The sequence below is a fragment of the Rosa rugosa genome, chromosome 2 (genome assembly GCF_958449725.1).
Source record: "Rosa rugosa chromosome 2, drRosRugo1.1, whole genome shotgun sequence".
Lineage (NCBI taxonomy): Eukaryota > Viridiplantae > Streptophyta > Magnoliopsida > Rosales > Rosaceae > Rosa > Rosa rugosa.
The window spans coordinates 50,022,656-50,045,384 of record NC_084821.1 but is presented as its reverse complement, the minus strand read 5'-3'; the positions used below and the strand labels follow the sequence as shown (position 1 = coordinate 50,045,384).

Genomic DNA, 22,729 nt, shown 5'->3' with positions numbered 1-22,729 from the left:
AACGCAACTCAATCTAGGGAGTCCGACCATAAAGACGTTTGTTTTTTATGTGGAGCATCCGGTAATTGGGCGCACATTTATAGAGCCTCTAAAAGTATTGTCGTAGCATACAAAGCGTATCGCGAAGCAAGAGAAGATCAAAATGTGGAACAAGAAGATCAATATGAAGATCTCGAGCTAAGGTTTAAAAACTACAAATTTGGCGAGGATGAAGAAACCACCGATTTTATTTAAGTATTTCATTTTCCAAGGTTGATGTAATAAGGCACTTGCCATAACTTTTAGTAGCTGGCTTTGGTTTTGACTTCTCTTTGAATAGGCTCACCTAAAGTAGGCGTGATGTCTAAGAAAGTAGTTGAGATTAGTGGTATTTAAGAGATATTCCGGATTATGGTTATGTCCAAGAGACATCGTTGGGGGACATCTTAACGTCAAAACCTACTCCTGAGAATATAGAGATCTCTGTAAAATATACTAGTGTACATGAGACGTGGGATAGAAACTCCATCATCATTGATGATGTATTCACGTATTCTATTGTATGTGAGATTATTGAGTCCGATGACATCGAACCACGCTCAGTTGATGAATGCCAACATAGAGAAGATTGACCCAAATGGAAAGATGTGATCCAAGCTAAACTTGATTTACTAATGAAGAGGAAGGTTTTCGGGCTGATGATGTCGACACCTCCTAATATAAAACCTGATGACATAAATGGGTCTTCGTTAGAAAGCTTGATGAAAAAAAATGAGATTGTAGACTTGCCTAGTGCCAAGGCTTCACTCAACACCCTGGAATCGACTACAAGGAGACATATTCTCTTGTAATTGACATCATTACGTTCCACTACTTTGTCAGTTTGGTAGTTTTTGAAAAACTAAACATGCAGCTTATGGATGTGGTCATAACATATCTTTATGAGGATCTAGATATGAAGATATATATGAAGGTTCCTTACGGACTTCAATTACCCAAGTGGCTCTAGACTATGGAGTGCTTTTGCAATAAAGTTGAAATGCTTAGTATATAGATTAAAACAATTTGAACAATGTGGTATAACCATCTAAGTGACTAATTGACTGGGAAAGAGTATGTCAATAAAGAACTATGGCCATGTGTTTTCATTAAGAAGACAAGTTTTGGATTTGCTATTGTTGCAGTTTATGTTGATGACATGAACATCATTGGAACCCTTGATGAGTTAAGGGAAACCGCTGAACATTTGAAATCCGAGTTTGATATGAAAGATCTTGGGAGAACATGGTTTTGTCTCGGTTTGGAACTTGAGCACCGTGCTGATGGTTTTTGATTCAACAATAAGCTTATACTCTAAAGATGCTTAGGCACTTTATTGAGATAAAGTTAAGCCTGTAAGCACTCCCATGGTCGTCCGTAGTTTTGACCTTAATAAAGATCTGTTTCGTCCCAAGGATGATGACGAAAACCTGTTAGAGCCCAAAGTGTCATACCTAAGTGCAATAGGCGCATTATTGTACTTAGCACATACGACCAGATATCTCATTTGTTGTGAACTTGTTAGCTAGATATATCTCTACACCAACGCGACGCCATTGGACTGGTGTAAAGAATATCTTTCGATACTTAAAGGATACAATAGATATGGGCTTGTTCTATCCCTACAGAGAGAAAATGAAGGATGACATGACGGATTCAGACCCACCATGCATCGAGGCCGCCGGTATCGCCGGCTGGCATCCCCATACCCTTCACCAAATTGCAAATGCCGGGTATCTTTCTGACCCATATAAAAGTCGTTCCCAATTGGTTATCTATTCACTATGGGAAACACCGCGATATCTTGGAGGTCTATAAAACAGACGCTTGTCGCTACTCCTTCGAATATAAAGAGATTATTGCTCTTCACGTAGCAGTTCGTGAATGTATATAGTTGAGATCCATTATTACGCATATTAGTAGTACTTGTGGTTTAAACTTTAAAGTCTATCATAGATGAGCATACGAGCATTTATGAGGATAGTGCTACTTGCATTGAACAAATGAAGCAAGGCTACATCAAGAGCGACAACACTGAGCATATATTACCTAAGTTCTTCTACAATTAGCAACAACAAACTCTCCTCAAAATCAAAGTGAACCTAGTTTGATTTGAGGATAACATAGCAAACTTATTCACTAAGTCATCGCCTAAATCCACTTTCGAGAAACATGTGAAAAGTATTGGTCTACGGAAGTTATCTGAACTCCCATGATCATAGTCATCAGGGGGAGATGCAGATATCAGGAGGAGATGTCTACATGTTTTGATCTTAAAATGTGAAGGGTGTGTTGTACTCTTTTTCTCCTTCGACCAAGGTTATTTTTGTCCCACTGAGTTTTTTTTATTCGGCAAGGTTTTTGATGAGGCAATGAGAGAAGCACCGATATTTGGACGACACAAAGGGAGTGTTGAAGGAACCCAAATTATGTGTGCTTGGCCCAAATATGATTACTTATTCAAGTTGTAATAGGGTAGAATATTCTAGATCTCCTAATCAACGTTTGATTAGGTTTCCTCGTACTTAAAGATATTGTACATGTAATCCTCTATATAAAGACATCCCTATTATCAATGAAAGTATCCAAGTATTCTCCCGAATCTTTTTTCTCTTAAACATATTTATTATTATAGGCAACATATAGGTCTCGATGCTCAAAAATCAAGATACTAAAAGTTCTGATGCCTTTTATAAGCATCTCCTTTCTTGCTGGTTTGGCAATAACATGAGGAGAACAAGGAAAAGGAAAGTCAAACATTTTTTCAATTCCCGGTCAATGTTTCTACACACAGTTTCTTACCAGTTGTAGGCAATATTAATATCTCTCCATAGGAAGAACCCCATGGGTTGAGCATTGGAAACTTGTAAATTAATGGAACAAAGTGACCATTCTGTAATGGAAATGAAAGTGACAGTTGGGAGCCTGGGAATGAAAATCGATCTAGCTTCTTCAGCTGATCTGCATATGAATGGAAAAAAAAAGTTTTCTTTTTGTAACTTTTGTGGTCAATGATTATTACTCCTGTTTTTCCCTATCTTGATGCAAAAGTTCTTCTTCTACATATTAATAAACTATGGGCGTAACAGGAAGTTCAAAAATTTAACCATGATAAAGGAGAATTGGCTTAACATAATAGATGTAAGCTTATTATTAATTATTTTTGATTTTTGATACATGGTCTAACTCTTTTCAAATATCTTAAAGATAACATGACCAGTCAATTTAGCTAGTTATAACATTTCAAACTATGGGCATCGAAGTTGGCCAGTTTTGACAATTCAAACTATGAGCATCGAAGTTGTGCATGCATGGCCCATTTGGGGTAATAATCCACGAACAGTTATTACACTTGGATTTGTTGGCATCGAATACATCCACCTTGTGGGTAACATTTTCCCAGTCAAATCTGCACGTGAATACTGTATCGATGAAAAAACTAACTCGAAAACTAAATTCAAAGGAGGCATGAAGGGGGAGGTGACGGGTACCAAGATCATCGTCTACAGACACACAATGAGCTAAGAGAACCACGTCTCTACCCAACTCATTAGCAATTGTAACATGAACTTTTCTAAATACCCCTACAGTTGCTGTGCTCATAGTTAGAAACAAGAAAAGTAGCGCTGCAAATAAATTAATGTTAATGTAGGAAGCCATGACTATTTGAGGGGCACTACTTTTCTTCATACAGTGGGTTTCATTCATCTAATATAGAGGTTTGCTTTTTATAGTGCCTCACATTTAATCTATTTGCAAAACTGGAATTCTGGATGAGGTTCGTTGAATCCATATGTTTATGCACTTGGTGGATTTAGCTGGGAAATTCAATTTAGGTTCATGCTCATTATTTATTCACTGTAAATTAGTATTTAATTCAATTACTAAAGTGGGTATTTTTTTTGCTGGAGAATTTAATTTAAATTCATGTCCTTTATATTTTTTCTTACCAAATTTGATCACCAATTGATGTGTCAGTATGAATTACGTTCTTACCATGTATGAATATATTTGATTTTCTTTTTTGATTGAAAAGTATTTTTATTGACTTTAAAGGATGAGGTTTGTTGGATCTATATGTGAACTTGAGTGGTTTTTGCTAGAAATTCCAATCTAGATAGAGCATCTTTAGGAGACTCTCCATATTCGCTTTGGGTGCAGCTATTGCCACCTTGCCATTTTATTTGTTCACCATATTTACTTATTACACCCTACATTTTAATTTTAATATTAAATTTACACCCATTTCTTTTTCAAGAATTATCCGTATATGAATATCCTATATAAAAACAAAATTTTTAATGAAAATCTCTCATTTAATTTATACTAGTAAAAAATTAAAATTTATTAAAGTTTCCTGACAAAATCATAACCTGATTTACTTCCTTTTTCTAATTTTCTCTTTCAGTTTCAATGTTTGTTTATTTAATCAATGTCAAAAAAGTTAACAACTTTGGGCAATGAAGAAGAGAATGATTTTTTTAATTTTTTTTTTCATGTTTTAAACTTGTTTAAAATTTTACTTTCGGTGTTCATGATACGCTAAAAACAAGCGTTCAACTTAACCTTATAAGAAATAATAGTTAAGCAATATAGAGTAAGCAATGATCACTTCATAGCCAGAGATTGATGATATACAAATAATTCACGCATGACGCAATTAATTAGCACTTTACAAAAACTAACGAACGTAAAAGAGAAAAAGAAGAGAAGTAGAAGGGGACGAAAACAACGAAGGATAAAAATGGGGTTTTAGGGTTTTGCATGTAATGAAATTAAAAGGAAGAAAATGATTCAGGATTTTTAAATGAATGATAAAAATGTTAGAAGCTCAGAGATCCACCACCAATTACAATCAAAACAAGTTATGCATCCTAATTCCGATTACTAAGTACATATGTTATGTGTAAGAAATCAATCAAGAAACAAATTTATGCAAAATGTCCTCTATTTTATTTTCCTTAATTACTTTGAGTACGTGAGCGCATCATAGCTAAGCCTATCAAATGCGCAATCAGGGTATAGAACTCTATCCTATCAAATGCGCATTAAGATGACAGTCACGAATACACTTTTTTGGTGATCTTGGACGCATGAATACCCAAAGATGATGTGCTCGGCAATGGATAATGGCATTGATAGATGATGGGCGAATGGTAGAACCTTCTTGGATGTGAAATCGCAACTTCGTGAACAAGGGAGAGGTTTGTATGAGAAAGCTATGAAAGGTGGTGTGTAGAAATTGTTGATTGAGACCTCTATATGTAGGGGACGTCCACCCTTAATTTCTTCTCCAAGTCTGCTTGCAATTTACTTCTCTTAGTTGATGTAGGTTTGCCCTAGAATATTTTGATTGGTCCACGAGTGTTCAACCAATGAAATAATTCCATGTCATCACATCTCTATCTCAATTTTTTCTTCTTCTTATTTTTATGAAAAAGGATCAAAGGATTTCACTCCTACCCCCATGGTGACTCGAACCCATGACTTCGTCATTAGGTAGTGGGTGCTCTAACCACTGAGCTAACACCACTTCGTCCTCTATCTCAATTCGAACCAAGGAAGATTTTCCCTTTGATTGGCTGCCTATATGCCTTATAGAATGTCCAAGAACTCGGCCAAATGAAAGTCTCCTACTTCATTCAGGATTTGACTTTTAATTCTTCTCCTTTTGGCTTCTTGTTTTCTTCTTGAACTAGATTTCCTTTGTTAAAACTTAAAACATTCTTAAAGCTTCTTGAGATTCTTGAGCTTTCCTTCTACAAATAAGTTTCCATTGTCTTCTAGAAAAAACTCCTATTAGGTGTCATGTGTCTAAGACGTGGTCCTTGGGCCGTCCACTTCTTTTATGCATCCACAAAGCACATTTTTTCTCCTTTATTTTCTCTTTTGCTCCAATACTCACCTAAAAATAAAACTAAGTTAAAAACCATATATTAAAGAAAATAATTAAGTAAAACGTAAAGGGCTAAACAATATAAATGTCGCATTTTATGCTCCTATAAGTTCACATAGAGTTCACATAGAGTATTGCAAAGATTTTGATGAAGTTAGCACTAACGGTTTTGTGAATTAAATAACCAATAAACAATGAGGAGGGAACAAAAAGACAAAGAAAAAGAACTTAATTAGTTTTGGGTGGAAGATGAAGATTAATGTTATCCAATGAGAAATTAAGTAGCCTTTGTATATAAAAAAAAAAGTGAAATGTCCAAATCCCCTAATTTTAGGGAATTAGTCCACCTTAACCCACCAAACTTATGAATTTCCCCATTATCCATAATTGATTTTGTTCCCTAACCCAATTAAGCTCTTTTTTTATTGTTTTTTGTGTTTAAGGAAATCTCTTTTCTGTGTTTGGCCCGAACTCTAGGTTACTTGACCTAGTGGTAATAGGGTTAAATTAGAAGGATCTAGATTCCTATTCAATGTACGATTACTTTCCTTGTATGATTGAGATTCTATGCATTGTAATCCTCTATATAAAGAGGCCCCTATTATCAATGAGAATACACAGCAAATTCCTCTCAATTTCAGTTTCTCTACAACACGTTATCAACACGAAGCCCTAACCCTGAAACAAATAGCCAAACCCTGATTCAAGAAGCTAACAACCTTGAAGCCTTTTCTGCCTCCACCTCACACCTTAAAGAACTCGATTCCAGAAGCCCAGAACCGGCGGCGCTGCCCCCAGAACCGGCCGGAATCGACCTGAACCGGCCACCGGAAGTGACCAAACCGGCCTCCCAAGAAGAATCCGAAGATCTCTTGCCTGGTTTGCCATCTTCCCGTCCACCTTCCACTGCCATATTTTGTCAGTAGCTGAACCTCGTCCCCAGATTCCGGGAACCGGAAAAACCATCACCGGAACCGGCCGGGAAACATCCGAACCAGCCGCCTGATCGTTCGGCAGAAAAACTGGCAGAAAAGAAAAGAAAAAGAAAAGAAGAAGAAAGAAGCAGCCCAGCCCACTTACATCAGCCTGCCAAGTCAGCAGCCTCCGCGTCAGCATCTGGACCCACTGCCACGTCATCAGCCGGACCCCATCACCACGTCAGCAACCGGACCCACACTGCCACGTCAGCAACCGGTGCCACGTCAGCATTGCCAGTCAACGCCGGTCAACCTTTTTCAAGCTACTTTCCGGTGACTTTTCGAGGTATTTTTTACTAAACGTTCCCGTTTTTTTTAGAGTTTTTAAATTCAATTTCTCTTCTTTTTCAGGGACTTGCAACCTCCCTTCTTCTACCCCCCTTTCTTCATCATAGGGGAGACCAAATTAAGCCGAACTGTGGGGGTTCGTGCTCGCTCCAAGCTTAGAGCTTGTTGAGATCTCCAAACTTAGAGTTTGTAGAGAATTTATGATCGACCATTTACGTCATTGTTTCGATCTAATCCAATACCTCTTGGAATTTAATTTCTTGGAAGCGATTACGCTCAGAAATTTTATATGTTTTCGTGGTAGCCTATTTCGCTCTGAAACTAACCCTAATTTCTTGTTCTCTTTCAGGATGAGTAACCTGAACAAATTGGACTTTGCTCAATTGGGAACAACTGGCTCTGGATATCACAGGTGGGTTCGTGATGTCCGCCAGCATCTCAAGGCTGATGGAATCCTGGATATTATTCTCGAGCCTAGCCAGGACGTGTTAACTGTTGAGCAAGCTCAAGCTTTGGAAGCAAATAGAGCAGCCTTAGAGGCAAATAAGGCGAAAGCCATCATCCTAATGACTCGTCATATGGATGATTCGCTCCAGTACGAGTGTATGAATGAAGAAGACCCCAGAAGGCTGTGGGTCTCACTCGAAGAAAGATTTGACAACGCCCGTGACTCCCTGCTTCCTGACCTAGAAGTGAGATGGCATAGCCTCCGCTTATGTGATTTCAAGTTAGTTCTTGACTATAACTCGGAAGCACTTCGCATTAAATCCTTAATGGAATTCTGTGGTAAAGAGATCACAGATGCGATGTTGATTGAGAAAACTGTCTCTACCTTCCCCGTCTCTGCATTGATGGTTGCTAGGAACTATCGAATCGATGTTGCTGCAGGACGGATCACAAGGTTTCATGAGCTCATTAGAGCTATAAATGTCGCTGAAAAGCATGACAATATCCTTGTGAAGAACTATAATTCTAGATCCGTGGAAATAGAGCATATTCCGGAATCCAATTATAGTCGCGCCCCTACGAGAAGGCGCCAAGAGCGAAACCCTGACCTTAGGGATACTTCTGGACGTTCTGGTCCATATAATCGCTCTACTTGGGAAGGTAATCGCCAATATAGGCGAACACGGAACCGAAGAGGTCAACGTGGAAAGAGAGAGGGAGATAACGCCTCTGGCCATGTTGGTGGCGCCACCAACACTAAGAGCCATCTAAATGACGCTTTCAAAGCACCTCAATCAATGGAGTTCGAGCAAAGAGATGTATGTTCTCGATGTGGAGTGTCTGATCATTGGGCACACATTTGTAGAGCTCGTGAAGAACTTGTCACCGCCTACAAAGCATATTGTGAAGCAAGAGAAGCTCACTATGTGGAACAAGAAGATCAAGAAGATGATCTAGAGTGAAGGGTTGAAGACTACAAATCTGGCTGGGATCAACAGATCGCCAATTCTGTTTAAGTCTTTATTTTTCTAAGAGATGTAATAGGCAATTGCCATATCTTTGTAGTAAATGCCAATGGTTTAGTCTTTCTTCAAAGTAGGCTCACCCAAAGTAAGTGTGATGTCTAGGAAGGTTATGAGATTAGTGGTACTTAAGCGAGCCTTGCTCCACCGACATCTCTCTACTCACCTGGTCACATTTATTTTGGAATTACCGAAAGATGTTAGACGACTACCATTGTTTTGCATTAGCTAACATTTGGATTAGATTCTCCTAATGGTTAAGAGACAATGATGTACTCTGTTGGCTTATGAATAAAATTTCAAGTCTTTTCATTATGACTCCATTTTGATTCTGAGCATATGACTTCGTGACTACGATGGCTGGGCCATCAGTATTAATTCAAAGACATAGAATAGCCCAAGTTCCACTTGCCAAATGGCACCTTGATTAATGTCACAGAAACTCTCTACGCTCCTAGGGCAACTCGCACCTATGGATAGCTAACGGATTCCATGCGAAAATGCATGTAGAGAAAGGTAATGAGTTCCTTTGTAATACCTCTAATGATTGCGAATAAAGACACATCTTAGAGAAGTTTATGTGTCTCTCTAGTGGACTCTATGTCACTATTCGAGCTATTAAATCCAATGAAGTTATGAGAGAAGATCTCTTGGATTTAGACAAATATTGGCTTTGTCATGACAGGATAGGTCATCCTGGTCGTGATATGATGCTCCGTATACTAAAGACTTCACACCGACATCCATTCTTCAGAATGAGAAGAAGCAAGAATCGAAAATTGATTCCTGGACTTAGCAAGATCGCAACAATTGCAGCATCTGGCGCTGCAGCCGTCTTGGGGCGCCATAGGGCTGCCCAAGTCCCATGTGATGACGCCATCAATGGCGCCAACCATGAGCATGACGCCATGGTTGTTCCTCCCAATGGCCATGACGCCATACATACTAATTCCCATGGCTCCAACGCCATGTTGGGAGATGTAGTCACACACTTTGCTTCAAATAGCGTTTCAGACGCTCAGGCCTAACCAAAATTCCCATTGGTTGCTTCTTAAGCCTCTCGCTCGTTTTACAAAGCCTGTTCCTTAGGGAAATTAGGAGTGAGACCGTCCTATGCAAAGGATATGAAAATACTCATTATGTTCTTACATAGAATCCGTAGGGATTCTCTGGACTGATTCAACCAACTTGCGGACGTTTAAATATCTCACGATGTTGGTTGACACGCAAACACGCTGGTCACGTGTTATGCCATTGTCCACTTGTAAATGCTGCTTATGCTACACTCCTAGCAAATATCATATGACAACGGGCTCACTCCCCGGATCATCCTAATTCCGTCAATTGGACTTGACGATGCTAGAGAGTTTACATCGAAGTTATTGTATTGGGACTGATGTTGGACATCATATTCCCATGAACACACCCAAACGGTCTCGCGGAAACGACTACGATCGTAATCCGAACATTGGTAATGCGCACCAATCTCCTCATATCCGCTTGGGGTGATGTAATATCACATGCAGCTATGTTAATTCGTCTACGACCCACCGCCACTCAACCTACCTCTGCGTTACAGCTAGTGACTGGGTACAAGTATCATACTTACGCATATTTGAGTGTGCCTTTATGTGCCAATTACGCCGCCACAGCGCTCTATGATGGGTCCTTACAGACGAATGGACAACTCAGATGGATTTGAGACTCCAACAATCGTCCGCCACTTAATGCCCTTGCTAGGCGATCTCCTTACCGCTAGATTTGCGGATGTCACTTTGATGAGATAGTCTTCCCGTCGTTAGGGGGAGATAAGAACACGAATGGTCAATAGGAACGACATGAATTGTCGTAGTCTGTCCCCACTATGTCTTATCTCGATCCCTGTTAAAGTGACGAGATCACACAAATATGCTGCAAACATACCTGCAAGGATGGAAGTCCCTACGAGAGGACGTAGCGCCACCCTACATAGAGGTAGGCATGGCGCCAACGCCATAGAGAGTGGCACTCTGGCGTTACAGGCCATGGCCCCAGCTAGGATGCATGGGAGGCCCATGGGTTTCGAATGATACTTTGGCATATTACAATCCTTTGATCATCGACACTCAAAATCCGTCTCATGAGTATCTTCCGGGTTATGGTTATAGTTGGGGGACGCCTCAACGTTAGAACCTATTCCTGAGAATATAGAGCTATATGAAACTTACACTAGTGTACATGAGATGTGGGATAGAAACTCCATCATAATTGATGATGTAGTCGCGCATTTCGTTGCGCATGAGTTTGTTGAGTCTGATGACATCGAACCACGCTCCGTTGATGAATGAATGCCAACGTAGAGAGATTTGGCCTAAATAGAAAGATGTGATCCAGGTTAAGATGGATTCTCTAACAAAGAGGAAGGTTTTCTAAGCCAGTAATGCCAACACCTCCTGACATAAAACCTATTGACTAATGGGTCTTCGTTAGAAAGCGTGATGAGAAAAAGAGATGGCAATCTCGCCTTATGGCGCAAGGCTTCTCACAAAACGCCCTGGAATCGACTACGATGAGACATACTCTCTCGTAATGGATGTCACTACACTCCACTACCTTGTCAGTTTGGTAGTTTCTAAATAACTGATCATGCAGCTTACAAATGTGGTCACTACGTATCTCTATGGGGATCTAGATACGGAATGTACATGAAGGTTCATGGTGAACTTTATTTACCCAAGTCAAGTGGCTCTAGACCACGGAGCGCATTTTACAAAGAGGTTGAAACGCTCACTAAGATGACTACTTGATTGGGAAGGGATATGCCCATGCGTTTCCATAACAAGTTTCGGATTCTGTCGCGGTTCATGTTGGACATGATCTTCATTAGAAACCCTTAAAGAGTTAAGGGAAACCGCTGAACACTAGAAATCCGAGTTTGAGATGAAGGATTTTGGGAGAACATGATTATGTCTCAGTTTGGAACTTGAGCATCGTGTTGATAGATGCTTAGGCATTTTGACAGGGTCAAACCTTCAAGCACCCCATGATCGTCCGTAGTCTTGATCCTGAAAAGGATCCTCTTCGTCGAAAGGATGATGACGAAGATGTGCTAGAGGCAGAAGTGCCTTACTTAGTACAATTGGTGCATTATTGTACTTATCCCAATGCACAAGACCGGACATCTCATATGTTGTGAACTTGTTAGCTAAGGTATAGCTGTGCGCCAACGCGATGTCATTGGATTGGTGTAAAAGGTATCTTTCGGACTTGAGAAGTCTACCATAGATGAGCCTACGAGCATTTAGGATAATGCAGCTTGTTTTGAACAAATGAAGCAAGGCTACATCAAAGTGACAACACCAAGCTTAATCAGCAACGACAGACTCTCCTCAAGATCAAAATGAACTAGGTTCGATCTGAGGACAGTGTGGCAGACTTGCTCACGGAGTCATTGCCTAAATTCCACTTTCGAGAAACATGTTGGTAGCATCGTTTACGGAAGTTATCCGAACTCCCATGACCGTAGTCATCAGGGGGAGATGCAGACATCAGGGGGAGATGTCTACATGTATGGTCTCGAAACGTGAAGGGTGTGTTGTGCTCTTTTTCCCCTTCGACCGAGGTTATTTTTGTCCCACTGGGTTTTTGTTACTCGGCAAGGTTTTTAACGAGGCAACGAGAGAAGCACCGCGTTTGGGCAACACAAGGGGGAGTGTTTAAGGAAATGTTTTTTCTGTGTTTGGCCCAAACTCTAGGTTACTTGACCTAGTGGTAATAGGGTTAAATTAGAAGGATCTAGATTCCTATTCAATGTACGATTACTTTCCTCAAATCTGATAAGGGTTTGAGGTCACTAGAGAGGTCGCCTGAGGTCACTAGAGAGGTCGCCAGAGATCCACAAGGAGGTCGTCGAAAATCTGATAAGGGTTTTAGGAGGTTTATTGACCTCCAATAAAAGCTATTATTGTCCTCAAATAAAACTTTTATTACCCCTCAATATAAGTGTTATTGATGGTCAATAATAAGTGAAAAATGACCAGGTTTTTGATAGGCAAGTGTATACGAGGCAAGACGTTTTCCACACTTTCTTGACAAAGCATGAACTAGAATGGTTTCAGTAATAACATAAAGTTTTGCTTTTGTTGCAACAATGAATATCATATTACATAGCCCAGCTTTTATAATGACCTAGTTGTGCATAGGACCAATCATCCACAGTGAATATGGATTACCAAAGTGAAGAACAACCATTGCTGCTAGATTTCTACCCCAGTTGGCATCTTACTTTATCCTTGATACCTACTCCATTAATCCAAAAGATCGAATATGATTATAAGGGAACAAAGAAAATAGAAATGAAATAGAAATTAAAACACGTTGAAACTTGAAAACTAAAAATCCATCACTGTCGAAGTTCAATTGTTATTCATCACAGTCTTGTAAGATGTTCAATGTGGCGCTCATGTGCCTTAGCATACCTAAAGCAAAGATTGAAACAAACCAACTAAAGCCCTTTTGCAGACCGACTCCACCTAATTTGCCTTGTTTGTTGACTTTTGTGTAGGATAGAGACGACAATGACGAGGATGAAGATGAAGGACCAGACGATTGAGAACGTCATTGTGAACAAAGAAGGAGAAAAGAGAGAGAGATGCATCGATTGATGAGAGAGATCTGGAACCCGAGAATGAGGCTAAGAGCAAGTTCACCCATAATCAAGAAATGTCAAGGTCGAAAAGTCAAGGCGTCGACCGGTCAAGTAACTGTTCACTGCCATTGGACATGGGTTTCCACCCGTTTTTTTTCTTGACCAGTCAAGACTGTTCATTTTTCACTGTTCATCGATTCTTAACTGTTTATTTTCACTCTTCATTGAGTGTTTTAACTGTTCATTTTCACTGTTCATTGAATTTTTCTTGATTTATTTTAAAATTAAAATATATTTGATGTAAATAGATGATAATAATGGAGATTTATGGATAATTATGCAATTTACTATTTTTCTAATATTTTTGGTGGACAAATTATGAGCCACCTACAGTTAACGACAATTTATCTTGAAATAAGTGAAGCCACCTGTGAGCCCCGGAAAAATTTATCGAGATAAGGTGAGATCGTTTGGAACAATTTGACGATCTCGGTAATTATTAGGGTCTTCGGAAATAAGTATTGGGATTTTTCACAAGGTGGAATCTCCAAAGTTTGTTTGGAGTCTATAATAAAGTACGCGACGTTACGAGTCTGTGAGAATTTTAGGGGAATTTTTCAGACACCGGAACTATTTATTTTGAATTTCAGAAGTTTAGGAATTATGGAAATTTATTTTAAATATAAAAAGAAATGCTCTTGCGTAATCTGGACCGTTGAAAAGTCCACCGCTTGATCAGCACCGTTCGTCTGAAATGAAACTCAGGCTATAAATAGCCCTTAGATCGAATCACCGTCCCAGATCATTCCAGAGACGATCAGAGCTCTCGACCCGTTTCTGCTCCTCGACAACCCGAAGCCACGACCAGGACAGAACTCCTCCGTCCGATCACCTCTCCGCGGCGAACCACCGGAAACAGCTTCGTCTCGCCGTCGCCTACGTCCCTGCGTTCTCGGATTGTACATGCATCGACGGTGAACAAAGAATCGACGACGAGAAGCTACGGGTTTTCCGGCGAAGTTCTTGCAATCTCCGACAATCTTTGGGGCTGCATGAGGTACGGAAGTTGATTCTCTCGACGTGCTCTACGTCTTGCTAAGTTTAGTTTTTGAATTCGATCGATTGTTGACTGATTGGGTTTCTGGGTTAGCTTCATCAGCGCGTCTGTTTCTCTTCTCTCTCCGCAGACGTCACCCACGTTTGGGTGTGGGCCGAGCTGGCACAGGCCTTGGCTGGGTCAAGGAAAATGTCATCCTCTTGCCTTTTTTCTTGACTTCGGTCAAGAAAGTTCATCCTTTGCCCGGTCAAGCTTGTGTTGGTGGAAGAGAGATTTTGGGGTTGGCCGGTCACCACCTCACCAAATCCATGCTTTGCCCGGTCAAAGAGGAACCGGTGGACTTGCTCTAAGGGGGGAGAGAGAGAGTGTGTGTGGCAGGTTGTCATTTAATAATTAAGTCGAGCTTTAATTTGATTTTTCACCCTTAAATGGAGTGAGAGATAATTTTAATTTGTAGAGCAACTCCAACAGCTTCTCCATATTTTAATTTTTCTCTATTTTAGAGAAAAATGAGCATCTTTTGTTCCAACAGATTCTATATAACTATCCCCATTTTAGGGATAGTGAGGAAAAAGAAAACCAAATTCCCTAAATTTACAGCAATCTCTAAAATTTTAAAGAAGAATTATGGAGATTTTAGAGATTGCTGTAAATTAGGGAATCTGTTGGAGTTGGATATGAAAAAAAGACTAAAACTTTAACTTTTACTTCTCTATAATACAGAAATTATAGATAAACAGTTGGAGTTGCTCTAAAGAGGTAAATGAGAAATGTTTTAGATAAAATTTGAGCATTGAATCAAAACCCACACCTATTTTTGTCTTTGCAAATTGATGGTTCGTTATGAAAATTTGTAGGAGTGGGGTGGTGGCTTCGACTAGAGGGAAACAAGTCGGAGGCCCATAAGCCCACAGCACACCACACTTACCAAATGTCCACACGCCGGGGTCATCGTTGACGCAGATCTTTGACACTTAAGAGTTAAGACTCGAACGCGGCCCAGTTTTAGCCTCGAGAATTTTATCGGCCACTTTACGCTTCCCGAAAAACACACCTTTGAACCTTCTTCTTCTTCTTCTTCTTCCCCACCTCTCTACCTCAACGTTATTTCAAGCTTTCAGTTTGATCTTCCCTTTCTTATTGTCAGCGGTAAGTTCTGTCTTCTTCTTCTTCTTCTCCTCCTCCTTGTTGTTTTGTGTATATTGATATTACTTCGATTAATTTTTGTCTCAAGAGCATGGTAGATTATGTCCACAATCTTGTGGTTATGGCGGTTCTCTAGTTTTGATTAAAGGGCTTTACTTTACTTTTGGGTTTTGAGTTTGCATTTATATATTTGGTTTACGCTGGTTTTTATGTATGGATGGTCTGTTGGGGAGTATTACTAAACGCCCACCATGTGTTTGATGAAAAGCCCCAATGGATGCTGGCCAGAATGAATCTTGATTTAGATCATAAACTACTGTGATAGAGTTTGTTTCCTCATCTGGGTTTTCTGTTCTTTGGGTTGCTGCTGATTATTGCATGTTTGGAGAAGTATCCATTTCATTAGCCGAAAAAGAGAAAGAAACAGGAGAAGTGGCAAATTCAGATAGTGAGAGGAAAACAGGATTACATTTTGAATCTAGAAATTGCTAGGGAAGATAGGCGCCAGACCGTTATAGGACTAGTTATAATATGCAGGAGGTTTCTTTTCGAAGCGGAAAAATGCTTGGCAATTGACCCCTGGCATTGAAATCAGTTGAACTTTTGTTATGATGGTTGTTTCTGAATTTTTTTTTTTTGATTTCCTAATGCCTCAGTTTTAATGGTAATGGATTTCACTGACTGAGAGATGAGGTTTAGCCGTTTAGAACATCTGAGCTTATTGCTTAGTTAAACAAATAGTTTGCTTTTTGTGGTGGATGGCTCATCTTTTACATGATCTAGGGCTCTAGGCTAATCATTAGATGAACCAATTCAAGACTTTGGTGAATTATTATGTTACTCTTTCATTCTCTGTGAGCTGAAAATCTGTTTTTTTTTATTCTTTGCTTCTCTGAATATTTCTAGTAGGTACTGTTTATATTCATCGAGGACTTTGAGTAATGGGTGGACTGCCAACTGAAAATACTTCCTCTGCCTTGGCTCTGCCAGCCTTGCAGCCAAATCAAGGATCGGCTGTCACGAAGTCCGACTTGGACACTAAGCCAAAGAAGAAGATCTGCTGTGCTTGCCCTGATACAAAGAAGCTGCGAGATGAATGCATTGTGCAGCATGGTGAAGATGCTTGTGCAAAATGGATTGAGGCTCATAAGACGTGCCTTCGTGCAGAGGGCTTCAACATTTGAGATTGCTGGACATGATTAGCAGAATAAAATGAGCATTAAACAGTTTTGAAATGAAACCATTACTTTAGGGGTACACATACAGGATGATATCTGAAAGTTCAAGAATAATGTAAGGAAGTGGAACTTCTGTTAACTGTTACTTTGATATTGTTTCTCGATCTATACCCTTTAAATTGATTCAGTTGGGGTAAACATTGATTGATGATTTACAATCAGATGACTTTACAGTCTGCTTGTTAGTAATTGATTGCTTCCATATGGGTTGATAATCAGATCAATGCTAATGAGAATTTGAGTAATGATCGGATTGCTGCACACTCTCCAATGACCCGCAAGGCTCATTGTTCATAGGTTACTTCATTATTATTTTTGTCAATGTGTTTCAGGAACTAATGACATACAATTGGGTCCTAGCTGAATTAACTAAATTAGAGAGAGAGAGAGAGAGAGAGTGATGAAATGTTCATTGTCTGAAGCCTGAAGATGACGTGTCGATCGAGTATCCCCTCTGAAATATCAGTAAGCAATTTTGTTCATTTGTCTCTCCAAAGCATGATTGTGGTTCCGTTGGAAATTAAGGAACAAGTAGTATATGATACCGACGAACAAGGATTGATTTATGTACTTGTGTAAGTTTGATGAAGTCGTGTAAGTTGTGCTCAAGGACCACTCCCAACACAGCCAACTTGTGGCGTCAACTGAACCTCAAGTTGTCTAAGTTCCGAGCTCGATCTGCAAATTTTTACCACAACCACAGTCGGATATCACTGTCTGCTAAGATGAAATCATCTTTCATGGTTTTTGAAAAAGAGCACTTGGGCACTCTGATGCAGGGTCATGCTCCTGCATACTTAATTGTGGATACGGTTTCAGAGTTTCTCCACGAACAGTTAGTATTCTTGTCTTGGAAGACAAGGATTTTAATTAGCAATAGGATTTGGATTCTTATTGATGGATATAGTATGATCCTAATTGATAAAGGCATGATATTTGCCTATATAAGGAGGTGTTTAGGCTCCTTGTTTCAGCAGAAAAGAAACGTGAGCAGCAGGCCGGCTGCAAGGCATGAGAGTGATGGAATACCACCGCTAGCAAAGGAGAATTCCTCTTCACGAATTCAACATGCTTGTGCTCCTATTTCCATGTGATTCTCTTAGTGTGTTGTGCTTGATATCTCCGTGCTAAGCGCAGCAACCCATGTTATTCAAAATATTCAAAACAGTGGTATATAAGAAAACTAGTATGAGGATATACGACTTATCTTGGGGACGACTATGCAATTGAACAATAAGACACGAAGATTATTATGTCGTAAGAGTAACTAAACGTTCATACTCCTTCATATTAGTATTCCTAGTGACAAGAAACTCGAAGAGAAGCTAGCAGAGTTGGATCATACTTTTGGAAAGAAAGGAAAGGTTCTAGAGGAAGAGATCAAGAGATCTAGCGGAGGAAAGAAATGATTTGACAGAGAAGAACAGAAGCTCTTTCTATAGAAAAGTATGTCGCCGTATCAAGACGCTCTAACTACAGAAATTATATATACCGCATGTCCTTGATTTCACGGATCACATGCTTATTGTAGGCGACTTTGATTCATGGGCATGGACTCCGAGGTTATTCTCTTTCAAAAAAAAAAAAAAAAAAAAGGCTTCTATAGATTTGATAAGATAATGGACATTGTGGGAAAATTAGGGAAGTGCAAATAGCATATTGGTTATTTGTAAAAGTAAGTTGGAGGTCCAAATGCCAATTTCGGATGTATGAATAGAAGTCCCTTTCCATATCTCACATTCTCTCATATATTTTTTCTTCTACCTCCTTACTCCCATATTTGCGACTTGTTTCTCATTAATGTGCAATTTCTACCTCCTCAGAAAAATAATTATATAAGAGTAGAAATAGTAGCATAGTTATAAAATACTACATATTTGAAATACATAATGAAAAATAATAAAATAACATGGCATTTAAACTTATAGCTCTAAGGGTTGGAGATGGTACAAATTATAACCCTTACTATTTGCATGAATAGTGATTAGCGAGGGCTACAATTTAGCCCGAGGTCTATTTTTAGCCCTCCACACCTGGAGATGGCCTTAGTATCTGTACCCTCTGTGAGCCCCGGAAAAGTTTATCGAGCTTAAGTGAAGTAGTTCTATAATTTACTTATCAATCTCGATAATTATCCACGCGCTCGAGGGAATTTTCAGAAATTTTCATAAAGTGAAATCCTCAATCTAGGAGTTGGACAATAAAGTACACAAAGTGACGAGTTCGTGAGAATTTTCGGGGAATTTTTCGGATACCCGAGCTATTTATTGTGATTTTCGGAAGTTTTGGATTAAGGAAAACTTTTGGAAAAAAATATGTAAAAAAAAAAATGCTGCTGCGGTTCAATCTCAACCGTCCAGACTTCCACCGCTTCATCACAGCCCTTGAAATCAATTAAATTTGAGGTATAAATACCCCAAGATCAGATTAAGGCTCTAGATTGCTCTAGAGCAACCAGCAAGCTCAAGCTCTCTCGGCCCGAGAGAGAAACCCGACGACCCGCAAGGCAGCCCGGCGACAACTCCGGTGTCAGGCCACCGATCGACGACGCAAGGCCACCAATTTCTTCCTCTCGTCGTCGCCGTCACGCCTGTGGCCTTTGATCGCCCATGCACCGAACGAGGAGGGAGACTCGACGGTGAGAAGCAGCAACTTTCCGGCGACTCCGGCCACCGTCTGGGTTGCCCGAGGTACGAAACGAAATCTTCTCGACGATTTATGCGTCTGTGTATAATTAGTTTTAGATTTTGGCTGGGTTTGATGGACTAATGTTTTGGGTGCCTTCGGCCTCGTTGGCGTTGCCGTGTACGGCGGCGAATTCTGGAACGTCTGGGCTTGTTTTTGATGATGGTTCTCGTCCTAGGCCCCTAATCGGTGCTTGGTCCAGTTAATCTCACGATTTGGGCAGTGGAAGAGTAGCCGAGTTTTTGATTTCTGGTTGGGATGCTTCTGCTCGGAGTTTGTGTTTGAAATCGAAGGTAAATTGAAGTACTGCTTGGCTTTCATTTAGTATTAAGGTCAGTTGGGTTATGTTTGGAAATTTTGAGGATCATGAGAGTGTTTGAAATTCTGGTTGTTCATGTTGATGCTTACTGTAATTCGTGTTATGAGATTGAGGAATTGGACTTGGTTCAATCTTGGATAACTAGTTATAACATGCAGAATTGAGAAATTGAGTTGTTATGATTTTGAGAAGCATAGTTGATGTACTGTTGTACTGATTGGAATGGAACCAAGTAAATTGGTGTTGAAATAGGCAATGAAGTAACAGTAAGAGGAACCTTAGTAATTTGGGTCACCTAATACAAATTGAAATTAGAGGGCATTGGAAATTATTTCGTTATAGTGCGTAGTTGGCCAATATTTCAATTTCACGTAATACGTTTGATAATAGAGATAATTATCGAAATAGTTGTGATTGGTCAAATGCTGGTCAATTCCTGGTCAAACTAGGAAAACAAGCCGGGCGACTAAATCGACGAACTTTGCCTCTTTATTTCCTTAAGGAAGGTCACTTATATTATTATTGTCGGAATCTAGGACTCCAGTTACCCGAAGAACTGAAGGTTCGTGACTCTCGGAGTATGTGTAGGAAAGCATCGGAATCCAGGTAGGGGATTCAGGACTCTCCTCGGTTAGCGATTTTCTTATATTGTTATTAAATGATGCACGTTAGTTGGTATGGTTTGGTCATGTTCAAATGCAATGCATACTAACCAAACCCTGTGAGAAATGTGATGGCTTGAGAGCGAAGGGTGGCTCTGACTTCATTGGGTTCGATCCCCAAAACCTCCGGAGGGTTAGTTACATCGGTCGGACGGTGAGCGATCGCAATGACGACCCGATCCGTGTGTGTATAGCTAGGTAGCGGACGCTCTCGCTACGCTTACCTGGTGATAAATTAAATTGAGGTAAGGTCGTGTAGTGGGTCTATGGGACCGGCCATCAGGTAATACTTGGATTTGGCGCCGTATTTATTTAAGCATCTTGCATAAGTTTTCAAATTGAGAAATATTATGAAGTTTGTTGTTCCTTTAAATATTTGGTTTAAGCATGTGTTCATACTGGAGCTCCAACATTTATCTGTTGATTTTCAAACCTAGTCGAGTTAGAGTTCCTGTTGAGCAGCGAGGACGAAAGCTCACCCCTACAACAGTATGAATGCAGGTACTGTGCACTGGTGACGGGACAATAGCGGATGGAGCTGGGTGAGCAGAACAAGTTCGGTAAATTACCGTGTGAACCTTATTCTAAATTCTATTTCTCGAACTTTGTGTTCTGGAACTTGTGGTTATCTAGTCTCGTGTCATCTTTTAGTTGAATTCTCTTCAAGTGAAATTCAACCTTGTGTGAGCCTTTATCCAAGTTCTGGACGAATGAAATAGATTTCAACAACTCAAGTTTTTCACCTCAAGAATATTTGTAGCTTCTGCTGTGTTTGTACAAAAAGTTTTTCAAACAAAATGCCTAGCGATTCTTTAGGATGTAAATCGAGCGTTCGGTTTATGTTTTAGAGACTCGCGGCCCTGTGACGTGCTTAAGCTGGTGAGGTGCAACTTGGGGCGTTACACCCTCCCCCTTCATGCCTCCTTTGAATTTAGTTTTTGAATTGGTTTTTTCTATGATACAGTATTCACATGCGAATTTAGTTGGGTAACTGAACGTTTCATCAAAAAAAAAAAAAAAAACACAATTTGTCGCAAGAGATCGAGGGCATACAGTAGTCATTTGCTTTATCAAGGCTGGTAATAACACTAGCAAAACTCTGCTGTTCTTATTTCTTAATCATCAAAGCCATAGCCACACAGAACTTGATTTCTCAATCATGGATGCCATGCGATCATCCAAATATATTTAGTTCAAGTAATTAATTAGAATAATAAATAGTCTATATAATTTCATATACATAATTCTGGAAATATTGAGATAGAGCTGAAGAGTGAAAATCTAGCATGTATACGAACAGTAATTTCATTAATTAAACATAATCACAAGGCCACAGATAATGGCCAGATGAAGAACATTACAAGCTACTAAAGAACACAGATATGATTGCCACACATACAGTAGAGTACATCTCTCACTCACTCACTCACAGACTCGATCAAACTACTATCACAAATAAACAGAGGAGTTATTTGATTTTCACAAATCCTTTATTGACGAGACTCCACAATTTTTATCACCACATAGTTATATGGCAGCCATTGGTCGTCGAATAGGGGACTTAATGTCCACATTTGCAGTCGATGCAAGAGCAGGTGGTGCCGCATTTGCACTTTCCGCCGTTCTCGGCAGCTGGTGCATCCATAACAACAGTGTCGTAGCTGCAAGAAGAATCATATTTTTATAAGTTGCTTTTTCTCCTCCAACAGGAAGTAAAGAAAGATAAGAAACAATTATTAATTTTTTTTTTCTCAAAACAATTATTAATTCTTAGAAATTTTTTTATTGTAATAATTAGTCGTTGGAGAATTAAGTGGTTACCTCTTCTCAGTCTCAACAATGACCAAACTGTTTCCCTTCTTGCTGCAATTTCAGAGGGATCAAAAGTTATTATGATCCTTTAAATTAAGAACATATCCAAAACAAAATTAAACAGTTAAAATTAATTTATATTGATGCATATATATTGTTGAGAATGTTTATAAATATAACTCCCACATTGGAAAAATATAACTTTGCTTATGAGTTTATAAGGGTTTGGGTCACTCCATCCATTGCCAATTGATTTTGGATGTGAACTCCAAATTACTTTATCATGGTATCAGAGCGGGTTACCCACGTGTTTGGTTTCAGCGATGGTCACACGTGCTCACCGTCACCCAATATAACTTGTCCACGTGTATGGCTTGTGTGACGATTTCTCATGTGGGGGCGTGTTGAGAATGTGTATAAACATTAATTCAGGTACATGAATATATATTTTTTTTTCTTTTTTGATTACTACTGAAAGAAAATTGGTAATTAAACATTAATTCAGGTACATGAATATATTTTGCTCAAGGTGACC

The 22,729-nt window shown here is 39.6% G+C and overlaps 1 protein-coding gene and 1 long non-coding RNA gene across 4 annotated transcripts; both read left to right on the top strand.

The window, feature by feature from the left end:
* Positions 1-15,321: 15,321 nt before the first annotated feature.
* LOC133732030 (cytochrome c oxidase copper chaperone 1) lies at positions 15,322-16,892 on the top strand. Of its 2 annotated transcripts, none has more exons than XM_062159487.1 (2): positions 15,322-15,481; positions 16,385-16,892. In XM_062159487.1, exon 2 carries the CDS (start codon positions 16,420-16,422, stop codon positions 16,660-16,662), a length of 243 nt encoding a protein of 80 aa, XP_062015471.1. In that variant the 5' UTR covers positions 15,322-15,481; positions 16,385-16,419; the 3' UTR covers positions 16,663-16,892. The 2 variants fall into 2 exon arrangements, with proteins under 2 accessions (XP_062015471.1, XP_062015472.1); XM_062159488.1 differs by having other exon boundaries at positions 15,329-15,481; positions 16,388-16,892.
* A 2,277-nt stretch (positions 16,893-19,169) lies between these two features.
* On the top strand, positions 19,170-21,038 carry LOC133732547 (uncharacterized). Of its 2 annotated transcripts, none has more exons than XR_009857174.1 (3): positions 19,170-19,694; positions 20,257-20,326; positions 20,873-21,038. It is a non-coding gene; the product is annotated as an uncharacterized LOC133732547 (long non-coding RNA). The 2 variants fall into 2 exon arrangements; XR_009857173.1 differs by having other exon boundaries at positions 20,257-20,665.
* The last annotated feature ends 1,691 nt before the right edge of the window (positions 21,039-22,729 follow it).